Consider the following 19,320-nt stretch of genomic DNA (forward strand, 5'->3'; position numbering starts at 1 on the left):
AGAGCACCTGGCCCAGGCTGCAAGGGGCGCTTCTCTAGGCACCGGGGTACTTTCAGGCCCATTCCCCTGCGAGGCCCCCATCCACAAACCGCCCCTTCCCAGGCTCCTCAGTTTCTCCATTTGCAGCTGGCGGGGCTGGAGGAGCCCCGTGGGCCTGCCTCCCCGTCTGGACAGGCCTATCTGAGCATCTCTTGGCGCCAGCCTGCCTGTTCACCCCCTGGGGTGTCGGCACTCGGATCTCCATCACCACGATGCAAATAACAGGTTTGGCTGGGTGGGCGGTGTGGACCTCGGGTACGACTCCTTGTGACTTCCAGGTGACAGTTTCCCACAGGTAGTGGGGACTTGTGGGATAGTCTTGTCCGCCAGGCACCTGCGTCCAATGCCAGACAATGGCTCCAGCCCGAGTTTCTCCCTCAGACCCCGGTAACCATAGCAACGTGCTTCAACCCTCAAGCCTACGTTTTCCTGGAATCCAGAGGGGATGATAGACTCCTCCCCCCTGACAGCTGATGGGAGGGTGTGATGCCTGGCTGAAGGAGTCTGGAAACTGTGATGTGCAAGCCTGACCTCCCTCTGCCGGTCCTTCTCTCCAGCCAGAGAATTGAGAGTCTTGGGAGCCAGACAAAGTCACCAGGCCTGGCCCTTGTTTTGTGTTGCTGTATCGCCCAACTCAAGGATCCTGTCCCATCATGTCGTACCCTATGTGGGCACCATGCGTGTGTGCACGGGAGTGTGCATGTGCATGTGCATGTGGAGGGTGGTTGCACTGTGTTATGTAATCACGTGGCACCAACCATGGGCAATCACTCTTCTCTGACCACGTCAACCCCACGTCAACCTCCTACAGCACACTCTGAGATTCTAAGAACCGGGTTAATTAATGACTGAGTCAGCCAGGGCACCGAGGGTTCACTGGCATCCCCAAGGGGTCAGTCAGGGTGGGGACGGCCTGGCCCAGGTGGCCAGAGCCAGGTGATGGCAGTGGGGGGCAGCTGAGGAGTGGGGATGGTGGTGCTGCACTGGATTGACTCTGGGAAGTAGGGGAACGAAGGAGAGAGGGGCAGGGGGAGAGTTCGCGGTCCCCACTGTTATTGCTGTTATGCACATGGGAAAGTTCTGGAAGTCACAGAATAGATCCTGGGATGAACCCTATCTGCCCAGCAATGGCGGCTCCCACACTCTGCCAGGAAGAAATCAGGGAATGAGATCCCAGCATGTGCGACCCCGGTGTGGAAGGGTAGTCCGTCACTCCCCACCCACAGTGCGCAGGCTGTGACCCTGAGGCTCGAGAAGGGGGCCGGTGGCCTGAGCTCATGCAGGCATGAACGGGGAGGCCAGGTGCTTGACTCAGGTCTCCCCACGCCCAGGCCACTCTCTCCCCAGGCCCCTCTCCTGAGCTGAGGCTGCCCTGGTGTATGTGTGCGTGCACACGCGAGTGTGCGTGCTCGTGCTGACCACGTGAGTGCTTGAGGGCCTCTTGGAGCTGGGGAGGTGTGGCTTCTCCGTGCACCCTCCCAAGGTGCCCTCGGAGACTACTCCCAGGAGGGTGCTAGAGGGCGGGTGCCCCACTGACCTGGATCACGGTGTCCAGCCCCAGCGGAGACCGCTCTGCAGTGGCATCCCCGTGGCCGGGCTCGCTGGAGGCAGAGCTCATCTCGGATGGGAGCACAGGACTCGGGAGAGAGCCGGGGCTTGGCTGCCCGGTGAGTGTCCTCCTGGTGCCCTGGCCAGGCTGGCACCTGCCCCAGTGCACCCAGCCCCACACCTGTGCAGCACCTGGCTCCTCCGGTTGGTCGGTCTGGGTGTCCAGCTGCCCCCTCTGGGCTGGCGACCAAGCAGCCAACTAAGCCAGAGGCGTTGCTGGGGCAACCGCGACGCTGAGGATTGAGTTTCCCTGGAAACAGGAGTGCAGGCCCTGTTGCCATGGGGACTAAGGAACGCTGTTGTCTGCAAGCGGTCTCCTGGACACTGGAGACGCCCTGAGTGAAGCTGTTCACCTGAAAGACCACAGCCAGAGGGGCTGGCTCTCCCCCAGGCCTCCCCCTCCCCCGCCCTTGTGGGGAAGGGCTCCTGGCCTTCCAAGGGCATTCTCCCTGGGAGGAATTGTGTGCTTGGGGCCACACATCAGCTTTCTCCTAAGGGAAAATCAGAAGCTATGTCTGTCTGTCTTTCTCTCTCTCTCTTTCTTTCTTTTTCTTTCTCTTTCCCTTCCTTCCTTCCTTTCTTTCTAAGATTTTATTTATTTATTTATTTGACAGAGAGAGAGAGTGAACATAAACAGGGGGAGCCAGAGAGGGAGAAGCAGGTTCCCACTAGGCAGAGAGCCCAATGTGGGGCTTGATCCCAGGACCCTGAGATCATGACCTGAGCCAAAGGCAGATGCTTAACGACTGAGCCACCCAGGAACCCCTATGGATTTCTTTTCTAACATCTAGAAAAGAACTTTCAGGTCAGTAGTGGGAATGTGTCCAGCAGATGGGTAGACTGACGCCTGGAGAGGAGAAACCACCTGCCCGAGGACCAAAGGAGACCCCCATCATCCTAACCTTGCACTTGGATGCTTCCCTCTGGAGCTCGGTCTCAGGGTAATCTATTCCACAGGTGACTTGTGCCACACTCCTTGTAACCCTGTCACTGAAAACTTTCCAGAGCCACATAAAGGACCAGCAGGGACACCCAGAGCTCACCCACTGGGGTGATGGGACCCAGGCCCAGGAGCAAGTGAGGGACAGGCACATACCTGTGTCCCTCCCAGCCTGGGCCTCCTGGGGCCTCTGGACTGAGTCTGGCACTGGGCATCAAGGCAGACCGGTGTCCCCTCCCCATGCCTCATTCCAAGCTGGGTCTCTCCCAGCAGAGTCCCTCTTGAATAGGGACAGCTGCTGGAGATGGGCCCAGCAGCCGGGAATGACTGCCCCTCGAATGAGAGGAGACCAATATGGGACTCTGGGGATGTCCCGGGGACCCCCAGAGCCTGGGCTCCTCTGAGGCCACTCAAGAAGATGGGAGTCAGCCTGCCTGGGCAAGGCCAGAAGGGACCTGGCGGTGAGGGGGGATGCTCGGTGGGAGGGCTGCTGAGGGACTTCGAGGGACCAATCTGTCTCCTCAAGATGGAAATCCAAGACTGGGTCACCTGTGCTTAAAGGAAGCTGTCCTTGAGAAGCACGGGATCTTTGTTCCAGAATCTCAGGGCCTCTGCTGGCTGCCCCCCGGAAGGACAGCCACCGGAGTGCCTCACGCAGGCACAGGCCAGGCTCCCCGGCTGGACGTAGTCCCACTGGGCCTGCAGGGCTGGCATGGGGCTCATTGGATAGGCAAGTGGATGGGCCCTAGCCAGTCCTTTTGTCCCAGGCCCCTCTGGACAAGCATAACCTCCAGCTTCTGAAGGTTCAGATCCAGATTCAGAGCCCAGGGGACCCATGCTGTAGCTTAGGTAACTTCCAGCACCCTAGGCTGCCTATAGGACCCTCCCCCCAGAATCTGAGCCCAGGGGTTTCGGAGAGATGTGAGGCAGGTGTCCTCAGGGAGGCAAAGGGAGCGGCAACATTGCTCAGGGGCTGGGCCTCCTCTGACCCCGACGAGGTGGGCTCTGCGGGCATAGAGGGTAAGGCCTGCCTCCAGTGAGTCTTCCCACCCCGGGAGCTCAGTGTGGGACATCCCTGTGGTGGTGGCACGAGGGGGCTGTGGAGGCCGGCGTCATTATCTGCCATCTCTCTCAGGAAACCAGGAGAGTTGCGGCTCCGTGGTTGGAGGGACAGCCTGTCGTGCCTCTTGCCCCTACTCCCCAACCCAACATTCACCTCGGCTTATTCTCCCCCTTAAACACTCGGGCCACACAGAGAAGCCCGGCACAGGTCAGCCTTCGCCCACACCCCTGTACCCTTTCCTCTAGGGAGATGCTCAGCCCCTCGGGGCTTCCACAGGCTCCGTGGCTTCACTGCTTGGTGTCCATGCTTGTGGCTCCTGGTCCTGGGCTGTCAATGGACGAGAAGGAGAACCTTCAGGACCAGGCAACCCTGGGCCCAGGCATGGCTCCTGGGGAATGTTCTGGAGTGGATGGAGGGTGTGATAGAGGTCCTTAGCATGCAGGTAGCACCTCTGTGGGATGAGCAGGGGCAGGGCTCAGGAAAGACCACAACTGGTCCTAACCCAGAGCAAGAGAATGGCCTCAACTTTTTCTGTCGGTTGGCGGCCCTGGGAGCACCAGAATTTGCCACATCTGATTCAGACCCTCTCCAAGAGGGGAAGGGACCTCAAAACTCGCACCAAAGTGCTGGCTTCCTGGTGTGAAGGCCAATCCTCGGTCACATCTCTTATATTCGCTCTGACAGGCATGACAGGGATGGGTGTGGCCGGGCCTGCCGTGGATGGGACACGTTGTCCTGATTTGTCCTCTGAAGATGGGTCACACGCAGGGCAACCCCGGAGGAGAGGAACGGTCTGCCTCTGTCCTAGCCCCGCAGGGCCTCCTAGCAGCCGGGCCACCCTAACTGGCTCCAGGATCTGTCCAGGTGTCAGTCTCCTCTCCAGTGACTCTGTCCCCTGAGGACCTGCCCGCCTCCCCCCTCCCTGAGAGCCAGCTGTCCTCGGTGACAGTCCATCGGGATGGTGGGTGATCACTCAGGAGAGGAGTGACTCCTGCCAGCAGCTGTGGTTCAACTACCTAGGGTCACGGCCTCCATCGGGTGTGTCCCTTGCAGGTGCTGGACAGGAAGCAGGCTGCATACTCTGCACTTAGGTTAAATATAGACTCCTTCTGGACACTCGGGCTCGGGCACCGCCCAGAGCTCCGGACTTCTGCCCGTGGGGGGAGTGCCCCAGGCTACTGGTCACTGTCAGTGTGTCTGTACCCCTGAACCAGGGGACAGAGGTAGCAGCTATGTAACTGAGTGGTTGGATTTGAGACCCTCGGAACCCCTCTCCCCACAGCCTCTGCCAGCTCCCTTCTTGGGCTGTGGCAGCCCCAGCCTCCTTCCTGCCTTGTAAAACTTCATGGCTTAGCTCTGCTCCTGGTTGCCTCTGCCACTAGCTGAGGATGGCCACCTCTTGGGTGACAGTGCTGGCCCACACCTGCTTCTCCTTGGGGGGCCCCAAGTGTCCACAAAGAGCCGGACAGCAGCCTACAGATGAACCCTCACACCCCAGCCACCAGCACACATGCATCTTCCACAGGAAGGTCTGCCTATTTCCTCCCCAGTGCCTCTTCAGTGCCCTCCGTCTCTCCTGGGCCAACACCCCTGTCAGCTGCCCTGTGGGCTGTCACCTCCTGTGTGCAGTCCCACGTGTCCCTTGCTTGATGGTGTGGTGCAGGTAGAAGGGTGTGATGGGCTTTATGCCAGAGCTGGGCACCCCTGTGCTGGTCTCTGCGAAAGGAGGCAGTTGGCCGGGTAGCCAGCCCCCAGCCCCAGGCTCCCCGGCAGGTAGTACAGCCCCCGTGTCCTCCCCAGACCAGGGGAGGGAAGACCGCTCTGGGGCTGGTGGGAGAGGCCACCTTCAAAGAAGCAGACCCGCGGGGCTCCTGGGCAATGATGGGCCGGGGGGTCAGGATGGATGACGGCCCATGGGACCTAGGGGACGAGGGGAGGTGATGGGCAGTGATGGGTCAGAAGACGGCCGTTGGTATCGGGGGGACGAGGAGCGGTGATTTAAGTCCTGTGCTCTGTGCCTTTCATGTCTGGTGACTCTGCAGAAGATCCCTTCAAGAAATCACCAGAAACCGAGGGGCAGCATAAACCCACAGGCTGCTGGTGCTCAGACAGTTGGGCTGTCACGCCCAGTGACGGGGATGTAGCTGCATGGGAGCCCTGCGGAAACCGAGGGCCAAAGCCATTTCCTCGTTCTCACCACGTGAGAAATCCCTGAAGGAAGCCTGGGCGGGGATGCGGGCTGTGATCCATTTGGGGGCTGGGGACCCCTCCTCCTAGGGCCTGGCTCCCTTCCCTGTAAGCCCCCCCACCACTTTGGGATTGTCCCTCCTGCCTGGACTGTTCCCCTGCCAAGCGAGGGCCCCGTGCGGAAGCGTGGGGCCCGGCCTTCTCTGAGCCCTCCTTCCCACTCTGTGGGTTTGCTCCTTGTCCCTGATGTCCAGCACACAAATGCTCCAGCAGCTTGGGCTGGCCGGTTGGTCCGACCGTAGCCTGGGGATGGCTGTGAGGAGCTTGTTTCTCTCTCCCGTTGTGGTTTCTAGTTTGCTGGCTCCTGCCTCGTCTCCCTGGGCTCAGCTTCCTGAGTGACCGTGGACCCTGGTGCCTGACGGCTCTGGGGTCCATGCCCTGAGGCCCCTTCACCACAGCCCCACCTCGGGAGTGCAGGCCCCCTCCTGGGGCCAGGCCTTGACCCCGTTGGCGCTATGGCTCTTCCCACCCCTAGCCACTGGGGTCCATGTGGGCTACACCCTGTCCCCCTAACCCACCCCAGCTGCTTCCCGGTCTCTGTGCTTCCCATAGGGCTTCGTCCTCAACCCCCAGCCCGTGCCACAAGCCTGCAGCCTGGAGGCAGCTGGGAAAGGAAGCAGGGCCTTCTCAGCAGGACTCCAGGGAAAAGCGGCAGGCTGGGGCCGTGGGTGACACCCCATTTCTCTGCTGCTGCTGCGACCTTCCTGGGGTGAGTAAGGAGGAGGAGGTAGGGCAGACACACAGGCCGGGCCCTTTAGGCTTGGATGTTCCACAGAAGCAACGAATGCGCGCTCACAGCTGCAACCCATGCCAGTCAGATGTGCATGTCAGATTCTGGCCACCCTGACTGCGTGTCCTGGATGTGGTTGGGCCACAGACCAGCATCCAGCTGAGATGGGGTTGCCCATGACCACCAGGCCACTGCTGACAGTGGGGCTTCAGGGACCCCGGGAGCCAGGCCTAGGTGTGTGTAGTTTGGCATGCACTGCTGTTCCAACCTTAGGCCCACAGAAGCCACATGTGGGAGGGACCCTCTGGTGCTGGAGCGCTCACTTCAGCAGCTCCTGCATCCATGGCACACAGGAACTGCCCGGCCCACCAGGGGCATTGTGCAGAAAGGGCTGCTGGTTTCTGGGCAGCTGGTGGCTGTAGAGGTGTGGGTCACCATCAGAGCGTGGCTGTGTCTTGGTGGCCTATCCTGTGCAGCTTCCCTGTTTCTCTGCCGAGGGCTTTGCTCCCAGGCCGGCCAGCAGCTCGCCCAGCGGCTCCCCCAGGGTCTCTTGGAGAGCAGCTTCTGGGTATGTCTTCTCTTGAGGTCTGACAATTCTGTGTGAACCCCTGAGTGGAAGCAGCTTCCAGCCAGTGCTCTGGGCATGTGGGCTGAGTGAAAACAAGAGGGCCTGGAGAGAGAGGCCTGCCCCTGGGCCCAGAGGAAGGGGTCCCCCTGGGACTCCGTGGCTGATTCAGACCTTGCTGACCCTTTTGGGAGATCACACTTGGCAGCTCAGGCAGCATCTGTTTTTGCGTGGGCTGGCCCAGAGCTGTGGCTGATAGATATGGTCTGGGCAGGAAGGCCTGGGATGTCTGAGTGGCAGCCCATGCTCTCTGAGGGGGCTAGTGAGCATGGGGGCCTCGGAGGTCACATGGGGTCTGCTGCCAGACTCCCATGGTCCACTTTGTGGGCTGCATATGGGTCCCCCTCTTGTAGCACAACCAGGAGCTCCAGAAGTACAGGATCAGGACGCTTGTGCTGATCTCCCTCGGAGAGGGAGTCCTCGGACACGGAAGCTGCATGAACCTGTGCTGGGGGTGGCATGTCCACCAGCTGGCAAACTCCTTTGCTGACTACCCACCACGCGGACCCCCGTGACCCTCCCGGGCCCCTCACTGCCCCACCCTGGGGTCTGCGGGGTGGTGGTCCTGGGTTCTGTGACCTGCAGCCCCTGAACTCCATGGCTCCTCTGTGGTCAGACACTGCCCAGTGGGCCAGGGCTGCTCTTGCGTCTTCTCTCCCAGCCCTGCCCTTGCAAGGGATCAGGTGCGAGCGGTCTGTGAGAAGTCCAAGGGCATACACAGAACTGCCGTGGGGCCTAGGGCCCAGGGCCCTGAGCCCCAAGGAGGGGGGGTATGTGGAACACATGTCACAGGGAGTGGTAGTGGAGGCAGTGAGGGCAAGCTGACCAGCAGTGGAGGGGAAAGCAGACAACTGGCCTTGGACACTTTGGTGTCACTCTCCCTGAGGAGGGGGCTCCCAGGACCGGGGGTGGGGTGCACAACATTGGGGCCGCCCCTGAGTCGGGGAGGTCCCTGCAGCGCCGTGCCTAGTGGGGCCACCTGCTCTCCTGGGGGAATTCAGGATTGCCCTGAGGTCCAAGGAAGCTGGAGAAATGTGATATCACGGGTTGAAGATGGTGGAGCCAAGGCACAGACAGGGCCAGAGTCAGGAGCGCGGGACCCAGGTCCTCCACAGCAATGCCCCTCCCTATAGGTCAGAGTCCCGTGAAAATGGAAGGGCCACGCGGAGTGTGTGGTGGGGAGCAGAACACGGTATGGATGGGGTAGGATGCCGGCCAAGGGCATCAGCATCCTTGACACTGAGCAGCTGCCCTGGGAGAGGGACTGACGTGCTCTGGACAACCCCAGAGGACAGGACCAGGCCAGGTCTGAGGGAGGAAACTCGTCTTTTCTTTGATGGTGCTATGGGCTGCACTGTGAGGTGGTGAGCTCTTTGTCCTGGGAGGTATGAAAGAGAAAGCCAGGCCCTGGGGGTTCCAAGGACCAAGAAGTGAGCACCTGGGATCTGGGTTCTTTTTTTTTTTTTTTTTTTTTTTTAATATTTTATTTATTTATTTGACAGAGATCACAAGTAGGCAGAGAGGCAGGCAGAGAGAGAGGAGGAAGCAGGCTCCCTGCGGAGCAGAGACCCTGATGTGGGACTCCATCCCAGGACTCTGGGATCATGACCTGAGCCGAAGGCAGAGGCTTTAACCCAATGAGTCCTACAGGTGCCCCTTGCATCTGGGTTCTGCTTGCAGCTCTGTGTATCTGAGGCCCAAGTATGGGTGGAGGAGAGGGCTCACCCTGAGGGCTGCAGGGCTGCGTCTCCGGGAAACCTCATTAGGGGCTATCTCCAAGTTTACTGTTTGCAGACACTGGGCGCGGGGTGGGGGGGTGGAGGGGTGGGAGGTGTGTGCATATAGGGCTGGCCCAGTAGGGCCAAGGGTCAGCGGGGGCGGCTCCCTGGTGACTGGTTGGGACTTGCCCACCTGAGCTGGGAGACAGGCTGGGCCGGGCAGGGCTCCCAGTGCCGTGCTGAAGCGGCCAGTAGGGCGAGACTTTCCACCCGGTAAGGAGCCCAGGAGATGTCCCCTAGAGCTGCAGCCCCAGGTGGGTACAGGCTTCCTTAAGGTTGAGCTAGGGCCTGGGGTTGGGGTTTGGAAGTGTGGCACTGCAGGGAGAGGAGGCAGGATTCTCACCTGGGTGGTGGGTGGGCAGGTGACCCCCCCCAATTGGAGGCTCCCTAATTCTGGCCAGGCATAGGTGCCTCAGTGGAATATGAGGTTGTTGGGGGAGTGCAGACCCCCTAGCCTGCCATCCAGGCTCCTCAGAGGCAGCTGCAGCGGGCTGCCCCTCCGGGGGCCTGGGAAGGCTACCACCAGCTCTCACCTTTGTCATCTGAGCAAGGAGGCTGTCCTGTGTCCCTCCCCCAGGCTGGTGGGAGACTGCGTGTCACAGAGTTTCTGTGGCCGCTGCACAGGGATGGGGGGGCCACCAGGAATGGCCTGCGGGAGGTGGTCAAGCCATGGCAGGAGCGCAGCCTGACTGTGGTATTTCTCCAGGGCTCTCTGGAACTGCTAAGAGGCACTCTGTGACAGGAGGGAGGAGCCAGAGCTGAATTGTGACCCGGCCCCTCCCCCTGCCCTAGGCTCCCAGTGACATTCCTAATTGTTGGGGACTGACTCACCCCCACTTCAAAGGCCGGGCCTGGCTCAGCTATTTAACCCAGTGGCAGCTCCGGAATTCTGCTCTGCTGGGGCCCCACCCGCAGACCTGCTCCTCTCCGGGGCCTGCATACATCCTTGGGTCCTCGGTCCCTGGCTGCCCCTGTGCCCTGGCCCCAGCCATGGCCGTGCAGGTGTCCCTGTGGCACCACTACCTGCAGGCCATCCGCTCGAGGGGGGCGCCCCGGGCACAGGACTACCAGCGAGCAGAGAATGTGCTGCTAGTGGTGCTGGAGCGCGTGCATGAGCTGGACCCCCGCTTCCTCGTGGACTACTCCCGGGACCTGGAGGCCTTCCAGTTCGCCTTGCGCTCCTCCGAGGACCCAGTGCGCATGGAGGTACCCCTGTGGGTGGATGCCGAGGTCCTCCTGGTTGAAGAGGTAGGGGCCGCCGAGGCAGGGGATGGCCCCACGTCCTGCCGCCTGGGTGTCCCCAGGGAAGGGGCCAACCTGGAGCAGTGGACAGCCGAAGATGTCTCCAGCATCTCCTCGGAGGGGAGTGGCACCTGCTGCAGCCACATTGTGCCCAGCAAGGTCCTGCATGTCCTCAAGGACCTTCTGGTGGCGGCCATCGTGCACTGCAAACACCAGAGCCTCATCGCACCAGGTAGCCACCAAGCGACTGTTGGAACACTCATGATGGCAGTGTGTGTGTGTGTGTATGCGTGTGTGCCCGTGCGTGCACAGACGGGGTCTCTCAGTGTGTGTGTTGGGGCACATGTGTGATGGCTGTGTGTGCGTGTATGCGTGTGCGTGCACAGACGGGGTCTCTTGGGGTGTGTCGGGGCACACGTGTGATGGCAGTGTGTATGTGTGCACGTGTGCGCATACATGCATAGACGGGGTCTCTCCATGTATACACTGAGAGGGCACACGAGTCGAGGGACATTGCTCTGAGGTCCTTTCTAGCTCCAGACACTTCTGAGAAGACAGGTCATGTGTTTCCGTGTCGCCTGATGACTTTGGTGGCCACAGTGGACAGGCTGTTACTAGTGAAACAGCTGGAAACGACGCCTGCCAGGGCACCATCTTCCCGCCGACCTGCTAGATGAGGGTCCGGCCACAGGTCTGGGCGAGGGGTCCTGTTACCAGCTCTGGTTCAGCCCGCTGTCCTTACAGATGTCCCTGAGTGCAATCCCTGGTCACATCGCACTGGGAAGAGTATGTGTGTGCATGTGTGTATGTATGGGTTACGGACGCATGTCTGAGTGTGTGCACATGTGTAGGTGGAAGTGTGTGCACATGAGTGAGTGAGCGTGTGTGCAGGATTGTGGACACGTGTGTGAGTATGTGCACATGTGCATGCAGAAGTGGGTGCACATGAGAGTGTGTGTGGACGTGTGTGTACACACACACAGTTTTGTTTCCATGCATGGACCGGTTGCTACTTGGTGTCCTGGGCCCTGAGCAGGCTCCATGCTGGAGTCTGGCCTTAGTGTCTTGTCTGGGTGCCCACATGGTGTGACTCGGGGTGGTGAGCCCCTAGGGAGTGCAGGGCTCCTGGCTGGACCACAGATGGCGGGTTTCCCTCCAGTGGGGGCCGCTTGGACTGTGAGAGTCCCGGGAAGAGGCAGGTGCAGAGATCCAGACAGCAGGGCCTCCTCCTGGGGACCAGAGCAAATATATTGGGTTGTCCTGGCAGGGACTGGGAACCAAAACAGAATGCCCAGCCTCCCTTGGGAAGGACAGGCCCACGGTGGCGGCTGGTCCTCATGTCTGCTGTGATGCCAGAGTGAGATAGCCCATCTCGGGGAGAGTGACCCGCCCTGGGCTGTTCAGAGTGGCTCCTGGGTGGACTTCCAGCCCCAAGAGGAGACAACTTCCAGCTCTGGCCCCTCCTAGGCCTGCCTGGTGACCTGGGGCCGGTGGCCACCTTCTCGGGGCAGTCGGAGCCTGTCATTAGGCCTGCCCAGCTTCCAGCCCCTTCCACATCTTCTCTGCTCATCATCTGAACCTCTCAATTACCGCAGGGACTTGTCTGTCTGCCTCTGTGACAGAACATAGCCACTCCCACCTGGCCTTAGCCCCTGCCGGCCCTGGGCCCGTCTGGGAGCAGACCCACCTGCTGGGGTGTGCCAAGCCTGGGCCACTTGGGCGCACTCTGAGCTGCCCATCTTCACTATCCCTGGGTCTCCACCGTCCTCAGTTCCTGGCTGAGAGAGCAGAGGCGCCTGGGACCACACCCGCCTGAGTTGAGCACACAGGGAAATTCCAGGCATTGCTTCCTGACACGTACCTTAAAAGGGAAACACAGCAGCTCCCTCCAGGTGACAAGGTCCAGGATGCTCCCACCCAGGGCAGAAACCGGTGAGACCAGCCTAGGGGCTAAGGCAGGGTGTGGCCGTGACCTGGCTGGGGCTGCAGGTGTGGCTGCCTTCCAAGCCTAGCCGCCTGCCTCCACCTCGGGAAGGTGTGACCAGCAGTAGATAAGGAAATAAAGCCACCACCTGCAGCTCAAACCCTGAATTGGGAGGGGCCAGGGATCACCCAACTCCTTTCTTCCTTTAACAAGGAAACTGGGGCTCCTGGAGGGGGATAGAGTGGCCCAGGGGGCAGGACCAGGACCTGCTCTGGGCTAGGTCCCCAGAAGTGGCCCCAGAACTACCGTATAGGAGACTTGGGGGAAGGGTCTGCCTAATGGGGGAGCAGGCTCCTTCATACAGGACCCCCAGTGCTGCGAGGGGCGTTGGTGGGCTGTGTGCAGTGGAATAGTTTGGGAATGCAGCTCCTGCGCTCAGTCCCGTAGAGACCTTTCTCCTAGGCACATACTGGGGACCTCCTTTGGTACATGTCTCCCAGAAGGTTGGTCCCTGACCTCTAACCAGCACCCTCGCTGGGCAGCGCCAGGGGAGGGAAGGGGCGACCGCTCTGAATCCAGTGTTGGCTGGTGTTGGTCAGGGCTGGAGATGCGAGGGTTCCCCACACTGTTCAGTTCCCCTTTCTCCCTCTGTGGTATCAATATGTTTTGGCGGGCGGTGGCGGGGGGAGAGGGACAACGGACATGGAAGTCCAGAGGGCCCCGGGTCACACCAGAGTGCCCGTACTGTCCTTGGAATGTCTCCTCCTGGCTGGTCTGGGGGCTCTGGGTCAGGGGAGTGGGCGCTGGGCTGCGTCAGCCATGAGGGATGTGCAGTCTGGGATGCGGTTCTGGGGACCCAGGGTGTGGAGTAGAATGAGGGAGGGCAGGCTCATTCATTGTCAGCCCTCGGATTCAGACCCTCCTGGGAACTGGGCACTAAGCATGTCCAACATCAGGCCTTTAGGGACACGTGTGCGGCTACACGTGTCCTACATCCCAGGCCGTCCTGCACCTCCTCAGACCCTTCCAAGAGGTGTGAAGGGCAGCCTGAGATGGGGACTCCAAGACATGGCGGTCGTTGCAGGGTCTCTGAACGCAGACAGCCTGAGGGAGGAGGAGCTCCATCTGTCCCTGCTGGTTTCCAGTGGCTGGAGAACAGTGTGCTTCCACGTCGTGCCTGTGGTACGAAGAAGGCAGAGGGTACCTGCCCTGGAGGGGGCCCAGCTGATGCATGGGTTCCCTGAAGGCAGCCTGAAAAGGATCGTCAGCCAAAAGGTGGCGCTGGTACCAGCCAGTGCTCAGCACTGGAGGTAGGACACGCCTCCTGGGGTCTGGGGGTCCTGGGGAGCTGGCAGGAAGGGGGCTGCCCCACCACTTTTCCCCTCACTCTGAGCCGGAAGGTCTGCGGTGATGTCCCCCCTGCCCTAGCCATCCATACCAATGTCACTGGGATCTCTGAGGGGCGGAGCATGTGGGATCTGGCCGGGATGCTCACTCCTTACCGCCAGCTTCAGCTCCTTGCAGCTGCAGGGAGTGGTGAGGGGGGAGCTGTGCCCCTACCCCACGTGAGGAGTGGGCAGGGCAGGCTGTGAGGAGAGACGGGGAGAAACTGGGAAGCGCAGGAGGCCGCCTGGAAGGGAACCCTCGAGACCTGGACTGACACCTTTGTTTCAGGTGGGAAAGCGGCAAAGGACAGAGACTTATCTGGGTCACGCAGGGTCCTGGGGCGGCTGGGAGGGGTCCCCGCACAGTGAGGGTGACCAGAGGAATTTGCTAGCATCCTCCCAGATGGGATATGGTGTGTCCCCCACCCATGGGGTTAGCTGCGTGTCTCCTCCCCGGCCAGCCTCCTGTGGACCTCCAGTCTCCATCCCGGTGAGGTGCTGAGGCCCCTTCCTCAGACGCACCTGCAGGAAAGGGAGGCCCTGAGTTGGTGTCTGTGAGATAGAAAGATAGAGTCGGGGGTGGGGGCACGTGGTGGAGGCTGAGCTGCCCTTGAGACCCCCAAGCCAAGGGCAGGGACTGAGCCCCCTCCAGCTCCGAAATGGCTTCCACAGCATCTTGCAGGCAGGGGTGGTGTGATTTGAGGGGGGTGACCCGCCCACCAGTTCCTACGCCGGGTGCTGCTTCTGGGAACAGGGCACCTGGTTGAAGTAAGGCAGGTGTTGCTCTTACAGGTAATTCTTGGAAGTCAACGATGTTCATGGAGCTGGCTATGCCCTCCTGTGGCCTTCTGCCCCCAAATAAAGGCTCCCCTGAGCGCCTCTGAGCCCCTCACCCTGAACAGGGCTTTGTCCGGGCTTGTGGGAAGGAAGGGAGGGTAGGCTGGGCAGTCACGCGTGCAGGCCAGCAGGGAACGATCCTTCCCCTGTCCCTCCATTCAGACTCTGAGTGTGCAGGCAGTCGGCTGTCCAGTACTGAGACTCCACAGAGGGGGGCCCTTGGGGGGGACCTCAGATTCTACCCCTTTGGCGTCTCAGCAAGTCCACAGTGAGTGCCTCGGGGGTACAGTGCCCCAAGCTCTTGTGTGGCCGCCCGGGGAAGGCTGGACTTGCCAATGGGGCATGGAGTGGACGTGCGAGCCCAAGGACCAGAACTGCCTGTCCACCCTGGGCAGGTCAGAGCGGCACCTTTCTGTCCACACAAAAGGCTCCTTCCACCTCTCCATGTTGTGGGGCCTACATGTCTCTCCAAGAACACTGGCCTTTCCCATTTGACTGCCCAACACGTACAGGCCTGGGAACCATGGGGAGGGTGTGCTGAGTGCAGCCACTGGTCCTGTCATGGCCTGGACCGCGTGCGGGTCCTCTCGCGGGGAGGCCACAGAAGCTGGGGGCTTTTCTTCCTGGGGCGAAGTGGTGGGGGCAGGCTGCCCAGACTCCTGGCTGGGGCCACAACACTAACCATCTGTGGTGTGCCTTTCCCGGCTCCCAGGGTCTCCACTGACTACTTGCTCACCAGACTGCTAGGTGCACTGGGGTCCTTCCCGGGCCACCGCCTGGACAGCCTCTCCATCCTGGACCGGGTCAACCACGAGAGCTGGCGTGATGGTGGCCAGAGCCCTGGCCTGACCTTCGGCCATCTGAAGGTGCATGGGCCAGGGGCGGGGGGCTCTCGGGTGCAAGGGCCCCTGGCGGCTGTGAAGGTCACTGGCCAGGTATTCCCCCTCTGAGAGGAAGCAGCCCTGTCTGCAGCTCTCAGCTGCTCACTAGGCTGCTGGGACTTGGCTGGAGCCGTGTCCTCTTTGGCCTGTGTGGGGTCTGCCCGTGGTGAGCTGTGTTGGGGTCGGGGGAGCAGTGTAAGGCTGGTCTTCAGGGGGGCTGGGGGTGTGAGCTGGCCTGTCACAGGAGCTCCCTCTGACCCATTCACCATCCCTTGCAGGCCTCCATCCCACCTCTGAGGGGTTGCCATCTTCTGGTAGGGGGGTGGCCTTGGGGTCTGGGGCAGTGGCTCTTGAGCCCCACAGTGAGCGAAGGATGATGGGGGCTGGTGGGAGGAGGGGTGGTGAGGGCTCAGAGAGGTAGCTGCAGTGGTGTGACAGGGGAGGGGCCTCTGGCTGAGGGCCTCAGGGAGAGGGAGAGTAGAGGGTGCCTGTGCAGTCAGGAAGCTCCATTCTTAGGGCTTTTTCACACACACACACACACACACACACACACACACACACACAGGCACCAGGACAATGCCCAAGGATAGGGTTCCTCTGCTCAGGCTGCCTTGCACAGTAGGAGATCATGATCATCCGAGGGGAGTGGGGCAGGAGGCAAAGGGCCAGAGGAGCTGAGGGGTCCTGGGATGGGAGCTGGTTGGGGGCGGGGTACCTCGCCCTCGGGGAGTTGGGGAGGGGCCAGAATAGAGACTGTAGGTGGGAAGGAGCTGAGCCCACCCTGGGACCTCCAGGAGAGGCAGTGAGTGTAGGGGAAGGTGCTGGTGGGGCAGAGGGCTGCAGAGTCATGGAGTGTGGGGGAGGGGTACTGATGGGACAGGAGGCTGCTGGGGGGTGTAGGTTTGGACGAGGGGGGTGGGTTGCAGGGGCAGGTGTGAGGCTGGTGGGGAAGCCAGGCGGGGTGGGCTGCCCTGGGCTGGAGCAGGCCACATGCTCGGGTGGGCTCTGACCCCCAGTCCTGCCTCAGACTGTGCTGCTGTGGGCTGCAGTGCTCTTCCCGGAGCCAGAGGACTGGGCAGAGCTGCAGGGCGCCGTGTACCGGCTGCTGGTGGTGCTGCTCTGCTGTCTGGCCACCAGGAACCTGCCGGACTTCCTCCACCCCGAGCGGAACCTGCTTGCGGACACCGGGCTGGACCTTAACGCCCTGTACCAGCACGTGGAACACTTCGCCAGCCAGCCAGAGCCATCTCTGCGCATCCACGTGACCCACCTGGGCCGCAGCCCCCCGCCGCGCCTCGGCAGTGGGGTCAAGGCGCTTCTGCAGCTGCCTGCCAGCAACCCGGCCTACTGGGCCACCGCCTACTTTGACGTCCTGCTGGACAAGGTGGGCGTGGCAGGATGAGGGGGTCTCAGACAGGCCCAGGGGGACATGAGGTGGGCACAGAGCTGGAAGGCCGGGTAGGTCGGCCCTCTGGTCGGCAAGATTGGGGCATCTGGAGGCCAGACAGGCCATGAGGGCCCCTGCCCACTAGTGTCCCTGGAGGCCAGGTTTGAGCCAGCCTCCGTTACCCACCAGAACTGTCCCTAAAGCCACACATGACCAGAGCTCGAGCCCCACCTTCCTACCCTAGGACTCTGTTCCCGGTGAATGGGTGTGGCTGTCCCCGGGCCTCACAGGGACAGTTTCCTGCTGCCTCCCTGCACTCAGGAGTCCCACGCTGTGTCCCTAGGAGTTTACCCCCATGGCCTGTTCAGGGTTTACTTGGCCACTCTCCCAGTTGCCCTTCTTTGAGCCCTCAAGGTGCCGTCAGCTCTGCTAAGCCCTCCCTTCCCCTGCTCCCACTAAGCTCATTCCTGTTCCTTTCCCCCAGGGCTGACCCCCACCCTCACCTAAAAAGCCAACACAATCTCCTTCCAGGACCCATGGGGGCTGGAGGGATGAAAGCAAGAGTGGAGTTGCCTCCTCAGCCCTCTCCAAGCACCTGGTGGGGCCTTCTGTGTGTCAGGCCCACCTGGGGAGGATACCTGTGTGTGAAGAAGGACACCTGAAGGAGAGGGCCCTGGGTGGGGGAGGACCGTGCAGGTTGGGGAGGACCAGGCAGAGACCCAGAGGCAGGAAGTGCTGGTGGTGAAGGACCATGTGTTGACCCACACTGTGTCTAGGCTCCTGTGATGCGTCCCCCAGACAGCTCCGTGACCCCACTGTGCCCTGTCCCATCTGCAGTTCCAGGTCTTCAATATCCAGGATAAGGACCGGATCTCGGCCATGCAGAGCATCTTCCGGAAGACCAGGACTCTGGACAACGAGGAGTGCTGAGCAATCCCCTAATCGGTCTTTACTGCCCACGGCCTGGCCCCACGGCCCCACAGAGGATCGAAGGCCATTTGCAGAGGAGAATGGGCTTCACCTGGAGGCAGGTGGTGGGTAGTAGAGATGTCCATAGGGACCACCTGTCTGGGGATGGCCTGGTGGGGGTCTGAGCATGCCGGGCAGCAGGCCCCCAGGAGCAGCAGCCTGACCCCCCAGGGCCCGGGATGAAGGCGCCTTGTGCTTCACCAGATGGGTATTGATCCATTCTGTGTGATGTTATCAGACTCTCAGAACCGGGCGTCTGCATGAGACCTGAAGCTCAACGGCTTGTGCCCACCTATGTCACATGCTGCTTTGTGGCCACGAAATACTGTATATCTGACCTTGAATAAAGGAACGCACTGGATACAGTGGGGATGGCACCTACCACTTTCTGTACATCTGCATGGAGAATATTTCCCCGGGAGACATAGAAGTGAAAGAAGCTAGTGGGCAGACAGTTTCCAACTTTGTTCATTTCCTGTAAATGATCACCCTCTTCCCCAAATGTCCCCACCTTCTAATTCATCGAATGAACTGAAGCCGACAGGGGACACCTGCAGGTCCCACTGCCTACCTGTGCCAGTCTCATCATGGGGGTGGTCCCCCTCTCCTGTGTAAGGTGGTATCTCCGGGCATCTGACACCATCCCCTCCATCTGTCCTCAGTGCTCCATTTCCCCATGCCACATTCTCTCATCAGCCCGTAACAGCCAGTGTGCAGCCCCTTCCCCACTGAGCTCTCACGTGAGAACCTATGTTTTCTACTTTCTACCCTCTTTGCCTCTCAGTTATATTCATTCCTCAGTTGTTGAGCTGTCTCCCAGAGACAAGCTGCTGAGCTTGCTCCCATGGCAAGTGCATGGAGCAGCATCTTCCCCAGCTTCCTCCAAAGCTTCAATGGCCATGGGCCACACACGGAGGACAGGAAATGCCAGGTCCTTTGAAGGCCATGGGATTCAGGGCCTGAGCTGACATTCATACAGGGGGATACAAAATGCCATTAGAGAGGGGGCTTGCAGAGCACAGAACCTTGGTCCAATCAGATTCACAGTGGGTACAAAGGCCCACCCTATAATCATTTCCTCAGTATCTGAGTATGTATCAGGATGTCTGTTAGTGGTAGGAAAGGCCAAGGGAAAGACTTCAAAAGCACTTCTATGCTCATGGCCAAAATAGTCTAGCAAAATGCCCTGTATCCCAGGGGCAATAATGACTTAGCATCATCCTGAAAGACCCTATTTTACCAGTACAACCTTAGCAAAAATCAGATGAATAAAAAATGAGATACTTAGATATAATCCAGCAAAATATGTAAAATATCTATGTGAGGAAAACTACAAAACTCTGATGAACAAAATCAAAGAAGAGGTAAACAAATGGATATTCCATGTTCATGGATAGGAAGACTCAACATCTGATGCCTTGTAGGACACTTTGACTCCAAAGACGAAGATGTCAGTTCTCCCCAACTTGCCCTATACATTCCATGCAATCCCGATCCTGGCTAGCTATTTAGTGGCTGTTGACAAGCTGATTCTAAAGATATAGAGAGAGACCAAAGACCCTCTCAGAATAGCCAATATGATACTGAAGGAGGAAAACGGAGTTGGAGGACTGATGGTACTGTTTTCAAGACTTCCTGAAAGATTTCCTTTCAAGGCTACAGGCA

The 19,320-nt window shown here is 60.2% G+C and overlaps 2 protein-coding genes across 19 annotated transcripts in view; one reads left to right on the forward strand and one right to left on the reverse strand.

The window, feature by feature from the left end:
* Positions 1-2,253, reverse strand: part of CROCC2 (ciliary rootlet coiled-coil, rootletin family member 2) — a 62,292-nt gene extending 60,039 nt beyond the window's left edge. For all 11 annotated transcript variants that reach the window (XM_082689734.1, XM_082689736.1, XM_082689733.1 and 8 more), the window contains exon 1: positions 1,577-2,253. In XM_082689734.1, coding sequence (XP_082545860.1) covers positions 1,577-1,657 — 81 coding nt within the window. In that variant the 5' untranslated portion in view covers positions 1,658-2,253. The remainder of the gene's footprint in view (positions 1-1,576) is intronic.
* MAB21L4 (mab-21 like 4) lies at positions 1,644-18,023 on the forward strand. Of its 8 annotated transcripts, XM_082689741.1 has the most exons (10): positions 1,654-1,706; positions 2,479-2,588; positions 5,693-5,850; positions 6,450-6,606; positions 10,060-10,236; positions 10,335-10,504; positions 13,281-13,506; positions 15,131-15,284; positions 16,327-16,683; positions 17,524-18,023. In XM_082689741.1, the coding sequence occupies exons 5-10, from the start codon at positions 10,142-10,144 to the stop codon at positions 17,614-17,616; spliced, it is 1,095 nt and encodes a 364-aa protein (XP_082545867.1). In that variant the 5' UTR covers positions 1,654-1,706; positions 2,479-2,588; positions 5,693-5,850; positions 6,450-6,606; positions 10,060-10,141; the 3' UTR covers positions 17,617-18,023. The 8 variants fall into 8 exon arrangements, with proteins under 8 accessions (XP_082545863.1, XP_082545867.1, XP_082545865.1 ...); XM_082689737.1 differs by lacking the exon at positions 6,450-6,606 and having other exon boundaries at positions 1,644-1,706; positions 9,823-10,504; XM_082689739.1 differs by lacking the exons at positions 1,654-1,706; positions 2,479-2,588 and having other exon boundaries at positions 5,761-5,850; positions 10,060-10,504.
* Positions 18,024-19,320: the final 1,297 nt, after the last annotated feature.

This window comes from Mustela nivalis, assembly GCF_964662115.1.
Source record: "Mustela nivalis genome assembly, chromosome: 11".
NCBI lineage: Eukaryota > Metazoa > Chordata > Mammalia > Carnivora > Mustelidae > Mustela > Mustela nivalis.